This window comes from Myripristis murdjan, chromosome 15 (genome assembly GCF_902150065.1).
Source record: "Myripristis murdjan chromosome 15, fMyrMur1.1, whole genome shotgun sequence".
Lineage (NCBI taxonomy): Eukaryota > Metazoa > Chordata > Actinopteri > Holocentriformes > Holocentridae > Myripristis > Myripristis murdjan.
In genome coordinates, this window is record NC_043994.1 from 23900831 (window position 1) to 23918726 (window position 17896).

The 17896-nt window shown below is 41.8% G+C and overlaps 1 protein-coding gene across 1 annotated transcript in view; it reads right to left on the reverse strand.

The window, feature by feature from the left end:
• The window catches only part of LOC115372318 (striatin), a 33166-nt gene that overhangs the window by 12611 nt on the left and 2659 nt on the right, over positions 1–17896 (reverse strand). Inside the window, exons 2-5 of the mRNA XM_030070113.1 lie at positions 7460–7563; positions 4215–4288; positions 1772–1850; positions 389–562 (exon numbers count right to left, since the gene is read on the reverse strand). Coding sequence (XP_029925973.1) covers positions 389–562; positions 1772–1850; positions 4215–4288; positions 7460–7563 — 431 coding nt within the window. The remainder of the gene's footprint in view (positions 1–388; positions 563–1771; positions 1851–4214; positions 4289–7459; positions 7564–17896) is intronic.

Genomic DNA, 17896 nt, shown 5'->3' on the forward strand with positions numbered 1-17896 from the left:
ATTGTTATTTTTCAATAAATACTTCACAAGTTGGACACATTTTAACCATAGCAGAAGTGTCTTCTCAGACATTTCGCACTAAATGAACGCTTTGACTCCCACCTTGGTTTAAAAACTGATGTTAGACTGTAATGAAGCAGACAGTAGAGATGTTTGATAATGTGTTCTTATGAAAAGGGAGGAAACTGAATTAAAGTTTAAATGTGAACTTAATGCACAGAGGGTGTTTACAATGTGTATGCTTTGTCTTTGCACTGCGAATGACTGTGTTGTAAAACCTTGAAATGTGACTAAAACATCAATACGCTGAGTCACCTCACCAAAACAAGAAAATAAAGAAAATACAAGTTTATATAGCTCAACCGATTGCCCCTTCACTCTTACTTACCCTCTGGTGCCCATGCCCTTTGTTGATGTGTCGGTCCCATTGACCAGTGGCTCAGTACCAGTCCGTTCACCTGTTCTCCCACCTCCTCCATCCCCAGCAAGACCCAGCAGGGCTCGGACCCGCTGGGACTTCACATCCAAGATGGTGTCTGTATAACCCACCTCCTGCAGGTACCTGAAACACAAGTCAAGGCTGGCTGCATTTGGTCTTGCCCAAACATAAAACTGTCACATATTAAAAATGGAATATAAACATAAAGTGCAGTATTTACAGCTGGCAAAATGCATGGATTAACTAGTAATGAAAATGCTGAAAAATATTAGGTAGATATTGTCTGTGATAATGATTTTAGTGTTGTCTTCATGGTTGTAAAGGCATTACACTGAAGGAATTTTCTGGAGGGAATTTGCAATTTTCTGAACTTGTTGGGACTCTTCTCTCTGTTCTGTGATTTGTCTCTACCTGCTTGGTCATCATGTATACATTTTTAATGATTGTTTATCAACAAGCTCTTGTGTACAAATATCTTGTGAAAGCACCATCTGTCATCTCTACAGTATGATCACAATATTGATATTTCAGGATTCGGTCAAGGATATCGGACTACTGGATTTTGTCTACATCATCCAGCCCTCATGTAAATGAGATTAATGACGATGAAAGGCTTTACTTAACTTAAGTGGATTCTACTTTTACAATACAGCTCATAACAGGTTAATCTACTATAAGTATTCAACAGTGCCGTACTTGTTACTGTCAAAACTAGTACTAGATAATGTCAGCACAGCTAATATCGCTAACATCCTATATTACACCTTCCACGCATGGACTTGCACAGTGGAAGCTCTGGAGATCTGAGCAGGCGACTGACTGAGGGGGAGAGGTGTTTAAGCACATTATTGATCTGTCACTTGACACAGGCTCAAGAATAAACTGGCTGTCTCATAAGCCGGCATGTTGGGGCAGATGATGTGTGAGGCTGCCTGATGGTGTCTGGGATAAAGGCCTGAGCCCCTGATCATTTACAGAGACTGACTGGAGAATATGGTGAGTTGATAACAAAAGTCTCCTGAGCCTGCTGGGTTCACAGAAGAAAAAAAAACAACAAAAAAAAACAAAGAGGGTAATGACTACTTCTGGCCAGCTGAGGGAGCTCTTCTCCATAGTTTTTATGGCCATCAAACTGCTGGCACATGAGTACACTTAGTTCAGAAACACTGTCATGTCTAGCACCCAACAGACAAAGAGTCTGACATCACCAAGGTAGCATTGTGGTATTTAGATACAGTACATCATAGTGCAGTAATATTCACCTATGATAAGTGTACATTATTTGGTGGTGGAAGACTATCATAATAGAATAAAACCGCCATGTGTACTCACTGTCTGAGGAGTTGGCGGCCTTGCTTCCAAGACAGCTGATTGTTGAGCGAACCAGGACCTTCGTTCTCATTGGCCTCATCTGGGAGGGGGAGAAGAGGACACAAATCACAGCTCCACAAACACACAGCCACTGACATTAATTCCACTGTGTAAACAAAACCAGAGAACATTCCTGCATCACAGCACCCAGGCAACTACGCACATTCCGCCCTCGGTTGCTTTCACCGACTCAATAGAGGACTATAATTAAGTAAAAGGGACCGTTTGATAACTGCATAGATCTTTTATTGCTTCTCTTTTGCCACTGAAATTACATTCTAAGCTTGTAAGTTCTATGTAAAAGAAAAAAAAAACAAAAAACAAAATCCTACACCAGCTGTACGATTGCAGCCAGTAACTGAGCTCTAACCAAGACAACCAAGACCAAGATTCTGGTTGAAATATGGACCTAAATCATAATTTATTACCATCTTCTGTAATTGCCATAACTAGCCTGCTCCAAATATTTATGTCCCTGTGGGCATTTATCGCCTTATTAAAATACTGTAGACAGTGGCAGTGGAAACAGAGCAGAGAAGATTTAAAACTCATTAGCAATAGCTCTTTCTTGGAGCTGGAACAAGAGATTGTCATTACGGAACAGTGCAATATTTAATAATGCATTCCAACACCGTCAAAACGGCTGTTCTCTGCTATAACCAGGTCCCATGACACACTAGAAAGAGCAACAACGTGTGTCTGTGCCTGCAGCATCTAGAACAGCGCAGTCTTTATTACTGTCTAAAGCACTGACTAAACAAACAATGATGGGATTCAAGGCTCACTGTCATATACAACATCATCAGCACTCGGGTGGCGAATCGGGTGGGATTCTAGCACGGGGCAGAAAGCCGTGTCAATAAGACATAGATGGGGTGCAAGAGCACGCATTTGTGCAAGTGTGGTGTGGTGTGTATGTGTCAGCAGGCTGAGCTGGCAGGGCAGGGCGAGGAGGCTGCCTCAAAAGTGGGTCATGCCTAATTCAAGAGGGTGAGCGGTGGGCAGGTGCGCCACCATACGTGCAACACCTCCTCCTCCGTTCCTCTCCTCCCCATCCGTCCCCTAAACCTAACACCTCTCCCCCTCACCTCCCTGCTTCATCAACACTTCAATGGCTCTGGTGCTTTGAACGTCCTTCATGAATAGAGATGAGGAGGAAAAAGAGGAAATATCACAACCTGACTTAATGATGGGAGGGGAGTTACAGACACAAGTCCAATTATACTACAGTAATGCGAACAGATCTGAGCACTGATTGGATATCGGGGTGATACCAGGGTAAAACAGAGTACTGTGTTGGAAAATATTCACAATACTAAAATATGCATGTTGAAGAGTAGGCCTATGTGGTTCAGGTTCATTTTTATACTGTGTGTGTGAACCTGGTTTTAAAAGGTAAAAAAGTATCCAACGTGTAGTTACACCATTACAAATTTTAATTATCATGATGGCTGCTTTTGACTTGACCGTTTCATGAAGTCATGTTTTTGCAGTACAAACTGTCCAACATGAACCAGTCAAGTCTCCTTAACACTACCATAGTGTTGCTATTGTATTAATGCACATTTGATTTGTTTTGCTATTTCACTTGAAGAATGTCTTTTGGTTGCTGTTTTCTCTTATCTGCCATGTGCACAAGGTGCAGACCTCTCACGGCAACAGCGTTAATCATCCATAATGCCTTTGATATGCTTGTGCTGTGCATTTCTAAAGTTGATTACCTTGTTATTTTAAAGCAAGTTCATAGTGCTCATAATTGAAGTTGTTTTATTCATACAAAACATGTTGAAATGATTTCAATATACTTAACAACACTGCCATAATACTGAAGATCTCAATAAATCTGGTCATGATAATCCTGATTTTGAATTTGTTATGTTGTTTATTGTGTTTCATATTTGTTGCTACTGTAACAAATGTGCCAGAGTGTGTATGTGTGTGAGTGTGTGTATGCGTGTGTGCATGCATGTGTGTGTGAGTGTGTCTATCTGTTGGCTATCAAATCAAATTACTGCCAGCCTCCCCCCCCACACACACACAAAATGTCGTCAAATGAGGAAAATGGATTATTTCTCATATGATTGTTGTGACATATACCCACATGAATTGTCTAAATCTGTCCTGTTTTCCAAAAGGAACGGATCAACTCAGTGTTTTGTGTAACCAGACACTAAGTAGCTCAATACTGGCGCTGAAAAAGTTGCCTCGATACAAACGTAACTGCATTGTTTCACCTCTCAGGAATGGACACTGTAATGCAAGTATTTCGGAGAACAAGATTCAACATGAATGCAGCCTTCACACATGTACCAATCCTGTCACTTGAGGTATGTGAACACAACAATCAAACTGCGATTTAGCAATGACAAGATGGAGGCAGTTCTTTGTGGTTCTCTAGACTTACCAGAGTCGTAGCTTGGGGGCTTCATGTCACCTTGATTCAACTCCGTTCCATATTTTAACTTGTGGTACTTTGCTCTGGAAGATGAAAAAAGGGAAAGGGGGGAGGGGTGCACAAATAAGCAAGCAGTGCTGATCAAAAAGGTTTGACAACAAGCTATTTTAAAACTCATTATGCATGGTATCTGCACAGGCTTTGAAATTCATCTCAACAGCAACTTGCACTACTTTACACAAAAATATTAGCTTGCTTGACAGATTGACTGTTATGCTTGATTCAACTACAGTGATTTTACCCACATGCATTTAGGGACCAGAGCAGAAAAGCAGCAATGTAGGCTTATGTCTGGTTCGATTAAGTCTGTTTTAGCATACAGGTGCTGACCAAAATAATGCAGTTTCTCATGACTGCAGATAGATCCATATCTGTAGGACAGGTAAAAACCAAACACCAAGAGAGCTTTCATGCACCAGGGTTTACACAGTCCCACAGCACCACGTCTCCACTGATCCAGAAGAAGCAACCCGTCAAAAAATCAAATTCCTTTTAAATTGGGAACATCCTGCATGCAGAAGGCCATCCCTGATATTGCTTTTAGATGCCCTCTGAGACATGACCTGTTGCTAGGCAACCAGGGAAAGCGGTACTCATTCTGGGTTAAGTGTTGCTCCTGAGGCAGAGCCCATGGTGATAACACTGGAGAAAATTAGATGAATATATGCTATAGACCGCAAGCAGACAAGTCCGCACATAACAAACCTAATGATGATGTTTCTGCCAGAGCCAAGTAAAGGAAATTTAACTACCCTCCAACTGCACTAAAGGAATACCAGAGCATTAACCTATTTTGGCACCTGTCTAACTCGGTTGTGTCATGGCCCTCATTAGTCTAGACACTCTCAGTCTCCCAGCTCAAATTAACAAGATACTTGCAGTCACTCTTTTCATTTGCTGCCCTCTGAACAACCTGTCTCACTTTCCATTTTTCCACTCTTAACCTCCATTTATCCAGGGATGTTTTCACTGAATACACATGCTCTTTTCAGCAATGCTCTACCTCACATTCATACAATACCACACAATGCCATCTGGTAGTTTTCCAATACAACCACAGTCTTCTAATTCTGGCCCTGGAGCGATTTCGCTGCTGCAGTTAAAGGTTAAGTGCTGTGCTCAATGGCATCCTCTATGGTAGTTATTAATGGGAGGGAGAGCTACTTGCTCACTTTCCCTGTCTTTCCGGTTACAAGACTGATTCATTAACCTTTGGGCTACAGATTGAATCTTACCTGGCTGCTACACAGAGGTACCATTAAACCTGTGGGAGAGCAGCCAAAATGTTGTGAGCTACAGCTAACATTTCAGTCATGTTATTGTGTGAACTGATCCTGACCCATGTGGACAGAAACATTTCTTCTCATCACCATCCTGCTTTCTGTGATCAAAGATATTTTGTATGATGACTGTAACCTCTCTCAGCCAGCTGATCTCATGACATCACTTTCATTTGACTTGTGAAACCATCTGGGCATGCTCCAACTGGAGCATCATTGGAAGCCGCCAAGTGGTCAGACCAGTCAGCATCCCATGAGGAACTACTGGTGTGGTTCAGGTGATGACGTCAGTGAGAAGACACGGTCCACTGACTTTGAAAACAGTAACAACAGCTACTCTTCAAGAGATTTATGCTGTAGCACAGATTTTCTTTACAAGAAGCACAAAAATCACAACCTAACCTAACTTGGTAGCAATAAGCCTACTGTTTGGTTTGTTTGCTTTTTCCAGCAAGCTGATGATACATAGGGAAAAATTCAGGGCAATTGTAGGGCCATGGTTGATCGAGAGCAATGTTTCAACATCATCCAATCAAAGACAAGAAAACTGGCCAGTCTCTATGCCTTCACTATTAATCATCTAAATTCCTTTATGTACAAATAGGCCTATTTTTATAACCTGTTGATAATGTGAGTACTAATTCTGGATAACTAAGCTATTCATTGAATAATAACTACAATTGTTAATATTAATGATAGAAAATAATAGCTGTGACTAAATACTGGTTAACACAGAAGCCTATAATACACATTATGAAAGTGCAGCGGATTAAATGATTATTGATTAAACAAAGACAAGACTGAGATGGCAGTGATGGCAGCAGTGTCTTAATTCATCCATTTCCAATTGACAAATTTGTCTGTTGCCACTGCCCAGTTGCACACACTCAGTACCCACTCCAGCAAATTTTGCCCCACATTTGCCTAAAAATTTGCCTGTATATCATCTGCTTCATAGTTGCTGCTGTTTGGCTTCAAAGCATGTGTCTGACTGGACAAGTCAGCTAAGGATAGACAGATGGTTGTTCCAATCAACTGCTGCTTATTTTTGTAAACACCTGATACCGCTTGCCCTAAACGTACCGGTACCCTGACTCTGTTTTGTGAAGTGAACAATGGATACAAAATCAGAGTATGGCTGTGCAAAGCCAGGACGAATGATGCTGGCTGCATGGAGTGTTGACATCATCAAAATATCTCTGCTCCAGTGTGCAGCCATGTGTCAAGGAGGGGGAAAAATGCAATGCGTCGCCTCAGCTACCACAGGGACCTGTTGTACAGAGTTGACAGGTTGGCGCACAGGGAAAGTAAAGACATCGCAATTCTGCTGGTTTACTGCAGAAAGAAAGCAGTGATCGTGACCTTGTCCTGCTTGGAGAAAGAATTCTCCTGGCCCGTCCCATCCTCTTGCTGAGGACAGTGCAGAGTCACTGGTATCAGACAGCAGACCAAGCCTTCCTGCCAACACATGCTGTCGACCAAAGCTATCACACCAGCTGGACTCGGGGGAATTTCTCTGGCACTCCATTACTGTCGCTACTGACACCAGCTGAGGAACAGTTCTAGTAGGTACAGTATATTAACAAGAGGAGGCTAGCATTTTAAAGGAAAAAGCTATTTGCCCATTGTCAATATCTTGCGAACAACCTTAAAAAGACATGCAGAGTTGCACTCTAGAGTATGCCTGCTCTGTTCAGGTGCAAGTGGATGTCAAGCTGTCAACCAATCAGAGTCTCACACCGCACCCAAATACCCCTTTTCTAATTTTCTCAGTGGCAGGAATTTATCTTTAGGAGCACACCAAGAAATGGAAACACTGCAAGCTGTTCTTAGGTCTGGTGGATGCAGAGGAGCAGAGGTATTTGCATTTGTGTTGGGTGGGTTTGTAGTGGTAGCAGGCGGTCAGGCACCCACCTCTCCTGCTTCAGGGCGTACTCCAGCATCTTGATCCTCCTCACAAGGTCCTTCTTCAAGTTCTCCTGACCTTTCCTCTCTCCCTGCAGGAAGGCGATTTGAGCCTGCAAACATAAGAAGAGGGATTCAAGTTTATTTTATATACACACTGGGTGTGTGGTAGTAACATTAAAAAAAAAAAAACACGACTTCCAAGTGAAGTGAAAAGGCAACCTCCTTAAAGCGGAAACATCTGAAGAGATCAGCCTCTGTAGAGACTGAAATAGCATGATGTCAAATCAATATGCGTGGCATGATGGGAAATAAAAAGACAATCTGTACAATTCTATTTTAATCTAACCTACTCATTTCTCCCACACACCCTCATATCCCCCCTCCCCCTCTCAAATCCCTACCCTCTGCACACCAGTTTCTCTCTTCAGTAACAGGCAGCAGCTGTTGACGCACTCGGTCTGAGTCAGCATTACATCGCTGGGTACCACACACAAATGCACGTGCGTGCGTGTGAGTGTGTGCATGGAGGGACACACATACACAAACTTTTAATAAGCGTGGTGGAGTCTGGCTCAGAGTGCAACAGCATCTATGAGCTGCACCCAACAGCCCCAACACCAGGACAGATGACACGTCTACCATAAGGGAACAATATACTGTTTATACAGTATCTTACAGCAAGGTCAGGCAAGCTACAATTAATATAATCAGCAAATACCCCAGTCAGTAGTATTGTACTGTAATTCTTCAGAATTTTATGAAAAATATTGTTTGTGGTAAGAGGTAGTAAAACAACTTGATCCTGTTGCAAGGCAAAAATACAATTAATAGGGAGCATGTAATGATAACTTCTTTAGATTGTACCTTTAACCATGTATACTAAACATGGCTTCATATAAAGCCAGTGATCACTCCAGCCGTAGTAAAAGAAATCACCACCAGTACAATTATCATTGCCCGAGATGTTTTTTAGAGTGGTACGTAACACAGTGTGAAACTGACATATTGGCCCACGCCTAGTGATAGTCTGAGGAACAGTGATGAACCAAAACTAAAAACAACAAAGCCTGTCCACACAGTCTGTCCAGTATGTTGTGGGTTACAGCACAGCAAAGATTGCCAAATGACGAATGAGCCCTACTCTTGAGGCTGCTTTGTTTAAAGACAGGGGGTTAAGCTTGCTGCTGTTTCCCTTTCAGCACTTCATCATACGTACTCTTTATCCTTTACAGTCGATCTCTGCTGCAGTAAATCACCAGAGAAAATGGGACAGAAAGACAATGAAGTAGAAGCGGTGGACTTCAAGTAGCACTCTGTAGCTTAAGTGAAAAAGCATGAACTTGGCATAATGGCATAATGGTTGCAAATGCCAGAAAAAAACTATTTTGGCTCAACACAACTGAAAAAACAAAGTATAGTGAACCATCAGTAAAAACAAGAGCCACTTCAGGATGCCTGGTAGATGTATTATAAACTTAGCTAGAAACGGCCACAATAGTTTTATAGTTAGAGTTCAAATTTACTTCCTAAAACTATCCATTAATGAAGTGAAATCCAGCCCACTTGAATATATGCGTTTCAGTTCACATGCTGGGGATGGTGCAAGTTTGAGTGGGCTGCATCACAGCTTCTCTTGGATAGCAAGTAATGCTGCTAGTACTGCCTGCAACAATGAGTCACGACAGCACTTCAGTCTGCCTTGTATTAATAACAGGATTTCATACCATCCACATTTTTCTGCAGAGGAATTCAATCATAACAAATTGCTCTCCACAGTGCCTTTAGGATTTAGGGGTCCAGGTCCTCGGAGTGACACTGTTCCCAAGCCGGTTATTTGCGGCTCTCCAAAATAAGGAAAAAAGAAAAGTGCAGAGTACTAAGTGCAGCTGGCGTCAATCATACACTAGCAGTCTGCATCCATGCCAATAGTTGATGCTTTAGAAAGGTAGCTTAGAACAGCAGACCCACTTTCTCTAATACATTTAGGGAGTCTCCGATTCCTTATTCATCTTGTTTTATGCGCAGCTGTATTCGGCTGGATCCATACTAATGCATTCTTGATCGACAAGAAAGTTAACAGAGTTTAGTGTCCATCTGACAAAGACCCGTTCACATGCATACGCCAGCATCATTGAGCATCACCACATATTTTGCACAGCGGCCACTATGATTATTTTTCTGTGAATATCAAGAGGTGAACATTATAAAATATGGACATAACTAACAACCACTGTAGCCCAAAGGAGTGAAAAAATGAAATGTCCACAAATATAATATGGACGTTGTACTGTGTTTGGAGAATGGGAGAAGGGGCATGTGAAGGGGTAGATATTAGGCATATGGAAATAAAGCATAAGGAAAATACTGCATATGGAAAAATATCACTGTTTGGACAAGGCCAGACTTTGTGGCTCCCATAATAACTTAGTCTGGCTAAAGTGGCTCTCATTCAAAGATTAGTGTGGACCACTACCGCCCCAGGGCCTTGAAACTGTATCATCTGCAACTGGCCAGCACAATCTACAAATACTAGCTAATTAGTCAGAGCCATTTTCTAATAAATGTTTCTTGGTGTGCTGCTACATGCATTTAATCTTACTGGCTGTAAAACACTGAACAGGACTGAAAATCCCAATAAATTCACAACACAGAACCTCTAGCAGAGTAGCATGGTTTCCTCAACAGACAAAACATCTTACTCATGTCTGCAATAAAATATAAAGCAAGACCACACATTGCAAACTGCAACTCTGTCACGTCCGACAGAATGACAAATTTAGCCCACAAATAGGCTGCCGAGAGCTTGTTATGTTGGATGCACCTCAGTGGATGCATAAAGGGTCAAAACCCAGAGAAAACACACTGACTCATTTTCCACTGTAGATCAAACTGATACATCTGTGTTGATTAAGATAGTAAACTACCATTCACTTCCTAATCCAGATAAAGGGCTGGCCCAAGGTCCTTGGCGTCCTGCTCTGCCAGAGATAGAGTAAAGAGCAGCTCTGTGAATCTCTGGCTCAACATCTCTCCTCCATCAAACATTAACCTTGGGAGGAATGCAATGAGTCAACTCGGGCCATAAAGAGACACAGGAAGCATTTAATTCCAGCCCTCACACTGACTGCATTATTGGGCTGCTGGATAAGGGCTCCTTAGTCTATTCCATTAAGAGACATGTAGAATGGGGCATCCAACTAGAGCTCAGGCCTTTTCAGAGACAGGAAAGAGAGACAGAAGAGATGGCCTAATGGCTAAGGAGGGAAATAACACCAGCCACCAGTCAAATGCAGGTTATCTAGTTTGTGTTGCTCTAACAGCCACTCTGGCAGGTAGGCAGTCCAGGTTTGGGGGTCAATTTTCTGCTCTACAACTCAGCTGAATTAATGAAATATGGAAAAGGGGTGAGTACATTTTAAGGAACTGCAAGGCACTGTGGCTTTTTGGAAAAAAGTTATGGTTCCTCTCCTGCAAATGGCCTGAATCCCAGTCTGCGAGACATTTGAGGGGAGATACACACAAAGTTGAATGAGCCAACTGCAGATGGAGCTTCATAATGGTGAGTGTCACAAAAGCATACTAATTTAACATGACCGCTCATGAGTATTTTTGTCTATATGATGTCAGATGAGAGTAAGGATTTCTAGTCCAACTGGCAAGTGAAATATTCATAGCTGCAAACCAGTTTTCTTCAGTTTGACAGTTGCAGCAGAGACATGACAACAATAATAACGTGCACATCGTCATTTATTGGACACGCATTGTCAATAGTGGATTAGCCCTACATGGAGAGAATACATGAGAGAGAGAAAGCGAAACAAAGGAAGAAGAATTTCCAGCCAAGTTGTCATAGTCTGTATCTTCTGATTCATCTATTGCATGATATCTGTAAAACCACACTCAAACTATTTTCAATTAGACAGGATCTTAAGAGATGAGTTTTGTGAATTCCAGACATGTTTTCTTACAGACTAGTTTTGCGTCATCACCAAAGACATCCCAAACACAATGAGGCCATTTAAACGAGACACAGTGAACTCTGTTGAAAAGACCGGCACATCTCAGCGGCAAGACTGAGCTCACTCTAATTTTGTGGATATTCACACAACCTCGGGGCTTACACACAAACAAAAATGGTCACATACGCTGGCTCACATATGCTGGCCCTTTGGCTGCGGTCAGGGCCGAAGCAGGAACAAGCGCTGAAGGAAACCCTACATTTACAATGCAAACAACCTTACTTTCAATGAACAGTGGCTTTACTCTCACAGTTACCACAAACCAGTAAGCACCAAGATGGCTGACCTGATAACTAGCCAAGTACATTCCACACATTCCATTACACTCATAGCAACAGACAAAAAGCAGCAAAACAACACAGGCAAGACAGAGGTGCTGTGCTATAGGAACTATTGTATAGTGGCCACAGCAGGGTCTCTTCAATTTGTCAACAAAAACTATGACCTCAGCTCAAAATAATTTTCCGACCAAAACAATGCACATTACACAGGTTATTAATTAACATCTACAATCACTTATGACAAAGCTGCATAAATTATGTCTATTAGGGGTGTCACAAAAACAGAGTTTTGGTAGCTGATGCCAATAACAGCGAAACTCAACAATCCTCGTTACCTGATTCAATACCACGACAAAAACAGCAATCCCATTCAGCGCACACTCCTGCATTCAAAAACCGTATAAATATTAACAAGTAAGCAGAAACTCTACTTTAGAATAAAAAACAAAGAGTTAGAGCAACAGTGGCCTGTAGACTTCAAGCAGAAAACAAAGCTTCCCACCAAAATACTTATTTGGAATCTGAGGAACTGTATGAAATGTAAACAACAAAAACAACAAAAAAGTCCTCTAACTAAGACTGCAACTTTAAGTGCTTCAGGTATTAAAACAGATAGGCAAAGACTACATTACACAGTGTGGACATACTACACACCATGATATTAGTATCAATTTCAAAACTGGGTATCTACTTGGCACTTTAGTATCACACCTTTGTTCTGTAATACCATCGTACCATAGTTATCACAGATAGATAGATATCCATAACGTTAGGTTCCCATATATTTTGAAAGGAGCAGTCACAGAGACTGTCATTTCCCTGTATTCATTTTACATACATTTTGTAGCGAGCTGCTGATGTTCACAGTGACCTGCTATTTCTTCAAAGTAAGGCTATGTTGGGGTGGGTGGGCAATCCCCTTAACACCATATTCACTTCCAGCTGACACTTCTAGGATAATTTCATTGGTTAAACTGGTCTCTAGTCCTAACCTTAAAAAAAAACCCTAACTTCCCCTTTTTTGAAATCACCACCACAAGGGTTTAAAGAGGTTGTAAGGTTGTTGTTGTTTTATTTTTACGGTCTGTGGTAGGAACATATTTAAACACATTACCCGTTTCCCATTTTTCAAACATAGTAACCTCAAAATCACTCACAGCTCAGCTGGACTTCTTGACCAACATGGAGGTAGATGGACGAACTACTGTGTTTAATCGACTGGTCCAAAACGAATAAATACACCGCAGAAGACTGAAAAGCTCTGATCAAAGCTGGATCCTACTCCTGCAAACAAAGAAGTCACACAAAGATCCACCTGGCTCGTGTCTGCAGGCCTAGAGTCAGGATTGCTATAATCAGAAAGTGGTCAGGGTGAGATAGCAGGCAGCTCAAACTGTGATTTAATAAAAGGAATCCAGCTCTGGTCTCTGAAACGATCCTAGCTTTGTGTTTCGCCTACAATACAGATGAAAGAGAACTAATAGTTCTCTGCAGCAAGAAAATTGCTCACATTCAAATATCAATCCGGCCCCCCCTAAACCCTCACAGAGACATTGATTTGCTGTTTTCATCTCATCAATAGTTTCCACTTGAGCTCCATTTTACACTTTGCTGTTACATTGCAGACATCAAGTTGACACTGCGGTGCTACCTTGCAGGAGGTGCAAACAAAGGCACCATGTTGGGCTTCTTGAGGATGAGGGTGCTGCATCCCATGTTGCTGCATTAATATTGCATAAGGCTTCATGGCACACATGCACGCAGGCACAGAGCTGAATTTTTCAACACATCAGCGTTTTCCCTGACAAATGGGATTTTGCGACTGGAAGGTGCAGCTCTGGCACAGCTATGTTGATAAAAACACCCATGGATTGTATATTGCTTATCATGGAGATAGCTGTTGGCGACTTGGCAATGTAGTGAGTGAAGATATAATGCAGAGCTAATAATCTTGGAAATGGGAGACAAAAATATATATAAACAGACTGCAACAGTTTTTATGAGCCCAAAAAACACACTATGGCTCTGGCTCTTCATTCAAGAAGTATGACGCGGTGCATACACAGCAAATGGTCTGACTGTTTAAGTATGCATTTCCTGTAAAATGTTATCTTCTGTCCACTAACTACTAGCCAACATCAACAACAATGTGAGTTTGAACAGTTTATCGAGAGAGTGGGTTTATATTTATTTGTGAAAGCAACTCAAAAGAAGCCAAGAGTGTAGTCTTGCATCCAAATATGAATTGAAGTAAGAGATGGTGGCAGGGAACATACTGATGCATAGGAACAGACAGAGACGACCCCCCTAAAGCCTGTCAGTGCTTAAAAGAGTAGCAAGGTGGCAGCTGGTGCCCTTTGGCCTCTCCACTGTGTGTGTGTGTGTGTGTGTGTGTGTGTGTGTGTGTGTGTGTTACTGCAAGATAGAAAATCTGAGTACCAGGTAGCAGCCTTCTATTTTCTATTTTCAACATCGTCGGGATGTCAAGGCTGCCAGACAGAGCTTATACTTCACTTTTCAGCTTCAGGTCACTATATCAAACAAATATTAAAGCAATGACTTATTTTGGAACTATATTTTCACTTTTCCGCATATATACACCCCCACAAAAGGTCAGAAGCAGTCTAACTTCAGCATGAACTACCCTGGAGATCCGCTGTTGAGATAGTGGTAAGTACAGGCAGGCAAATGGCTTCTGAAAATATGAGATAGAGGATACAGAATAATATGATAATACTAGCAACTATTTTGGGTGGACTGTAAATAAACTGAACAAAGAAAAAAAAAAGGGGATACTGAGCCTACGCAAACCAGTGTATCTTTGGCATGTAGTTAGGGCAAAACTGGAAACTCAAGCTTGAGCTACCAGGCAGACAAAAAAACAAGGAAGAAACCTCAAAAATACTGTCGCAACATGGAGATCCTTTATATTGCTACTTTAGGCGTGGAAAATATGGCAAAAATATATCATGATTTTTTTTTTCAGGCAGGATCATAATTCTTTCTCATGTTTATATTTTGCAAGTTATTGAGCAGTGCTAGCAAACTAATTTCCTTATTTAGTCCCACAAGGAAAGAAAACCTAAAAAACAAAAACAACAACAGAGACTACATTTTATATTTTGTCACAGTCTATCTGTTCAGCTGCAAGGCCTTAACCATGTTAGACTCACTGTCTGGTCATGCAGGTCATTTTTTCCTCTTTTAAAAACTGGACGTTGTGAATTTTGTGTTCAGTCATGAAACAGCACTCCAAGTGCAGCCATGGACTGGTGATGTTTAAAAAATATCTGCGGTAACTTGTAACACAGATGAGCTACTCTTAGCAGTCTTTTGAAACCCTCATTTTCAACCATTTTTAAGGGGAATCATATCCTTGGCCAGATAACATGCCACTGCATCATTTACCTCTCTTCAGTGCTTACTTGTCTTGTTGTACAGAATGCTTTTCTCAAATGGCTTTGTTAAAGTTGTTTGTTTTGGTCTTGTATCCTCTGGCTGTGTGGCTCACATGAGATCCCCTTCCAGTTTCATATTCGACATGCTCTTTGGGGTGCTTTCTTTTCAGGTGGTTAAAAGGGTTTGTCATGCTGTCATCCACAACGCGAACTGTGTCGTTGCAAACTTTGCAAATAATTGTGTCAATTTTGGAAAATCTACACCAGTCCCATAGTGCCAAACTTATTTTAGGAACCATCTCTTCCTTGTTATCAACCATGCTGCTATGTTGCCAAATAAAAAGGAGGAGGGACAGAAGTCCAAGGCTCATATGACTGTTTGCTATTATTGGTTTATTGGTGTGTCTGTCCAAGGAGATGCAAAACGGACTAGCAAATAGCGTGATCTGAGGTTTGACTGAGGAAACAACTTTGAATGCATGTATATAAGCAGTGTCAGGACAGCTGAGGAACGTGCAGAATCACTGTAGCACAGTACTCCCAATCTCTCAGTAAAGGCAGGTCGTAGAGACATTTTAATCGTTCATAACCTAATATTGTCGTTTTGCACAACCTTACCTAGTTTTAATTCACTTTTTCCACCTGAGTACTTTTTTTTTTTTTACCTTTGCAGATGAAATAAAACCAGATAAAAAGGATCTCATCATTAAGACTATTTGAGGCTTTTTGCCCCCTTTCTGTCTGCAGTTACTTCAAGTTTGAGTTTCCTGTAAAATGAACTAAACTAAGACAGAATGAGAATAAGTATGAGGAAAATCTAATTATGTGACAACAGGTCTCCAATGTTTCGAGTTTGGGTGACTGACTTATCAAAGTATGTGTAACAAAACAGTTCTACCAAGCCAAAAAATAATTTTAAAAGGCAAGAAAATACAACACCGACTGACTTACTATTACACAGAGCCAGGCAATTTGAACTGATGAGTACACAAATTTGCAGCTTTGACAGACCGGCGACCTCAGATTTACTGTAAAAGGGGGGGAGGCAGGCACAACCAGGCAGCTGTCCCGCACTCCCACGTAGACAGATGAAGCTTGTAAGTGTGAATGGAGGAAGGAGAGGGGAATTAACAGCCCTACACTTGGTGAAAGGCTCTGGTGTGATTCCAACAGGGACAGTGGAGCACAGCTCAGAGGACTGGGCTTTAGTTAAGAGTAAACATGGCTCCCTTCAGTCACTCTCACAGGAAAAAACAGGCTAAGTCATTTTAACAATTCACTGTGATCTGTACACAGTAAAATGTGTACTGATATGACCTGCCATGGCTTTATGGGGGTCTTATCAAGCATTAGTGCAGTGTTTCCTAAAATTGAAGGTGAGGCAAAGTGCAGGGCTGCTTCTCTGTGGTCTAGCTATATCTGACAAAATGTGTGGGCAAGTTGCGCAGCATTCGATGTAAACTAGCAGGCAATTAGTTTTAACATTTGTAGTCCTTGAAATTAGCGTGTTGGTCCTTGAAACCAACAAAAGTGAGAAAAACCCTGCATATTGAGGAAGGCCATTCTATCATGTGTGCACAATTCCATTCGTAGCCACCCATCGAGAGGACAAGCAAAAATAACTACAGCTTGGGGGTGGAGGTAGTATTGACTGAGGAATGACGGTCCCACCCATTTGGATTTCTTAACACCACAGTATGTATATGTGTATGTATGTGTGTGTACAGTGTCTTCCATAGAAATCATACATCTTCTTCCCCCACCGAGTGCTGCACTACTGAGGTGAATAAGCCTCAGGCATTACCATGAGCAAAAGTAAACAGACAAAAATACTAAGTCATCTAAATGAGGTAGGCTAATTCCAGCAGCCTGCTCTACATTTAGCTACAGCCTCATCAAACATGCGTACGAGCTGCTGAATAACATAAGCCACTTCCACTTGTTTGTATTACTGGTGTTCCTTAAGGAATACAACTGAGATTTCTACCAGAGTGATCATCAGCTGGTCCACTTTTCACTTCACACTCACACAGAGCCACCTTACACCCTGAATCACCTTTGACCTTCTCCCGGTGTCAAATTATGGCTGCCGACAGATACTTCTGGCAAAGAGATACCCCCATCGAGGAGGGATTTCCCCATGACTAGAGGGCTGATGAGGCACACTGGATCACTGCCTGGGCCACACAAGCGTAACTCGACTCAACCTAATCAATCTGTCCAGGAGAGGACCTGCACTAATCAGAGTTTGCAAGTCTAAGGCAGCAGGCAGTGTGTACTCCACTAATTAAAAATGAATAGACTTAACTAATGTAGCCCCATTAATCTGACTTGGAGTCAACACAACTTTGGGTCACCCATATTCTCATCACAGTGTCAAACTTGAGCCACTTTTAGCACCAAGATGACAACACGGACAGCATAGAGCTGTGAGCTTTCACTAGCAATAATGAAACAAATCAGCTTGGGTCAGTCAATCAATTGATTATCGGTGACCACTCAACTGGAGTCTAATCATGGATGACAGCAACGTCTGCACTCGACATGACCAGCACAGCAGCAGATCTAGTCAGGCATATACTGTGCTTCTGTGCCGCTCCAGTAGAGAGGAGTGGCTCTAAGCATGACCTGGCTGGACGGCATTCCTAACAAGCCCTGGGGTTCACCTTTGTCCCAGCCAATAACGTAGGCCGAAGCCTCAACTGTCATCCATCCATAAAAAACTCTCTTCAGCAACCAAAAGAA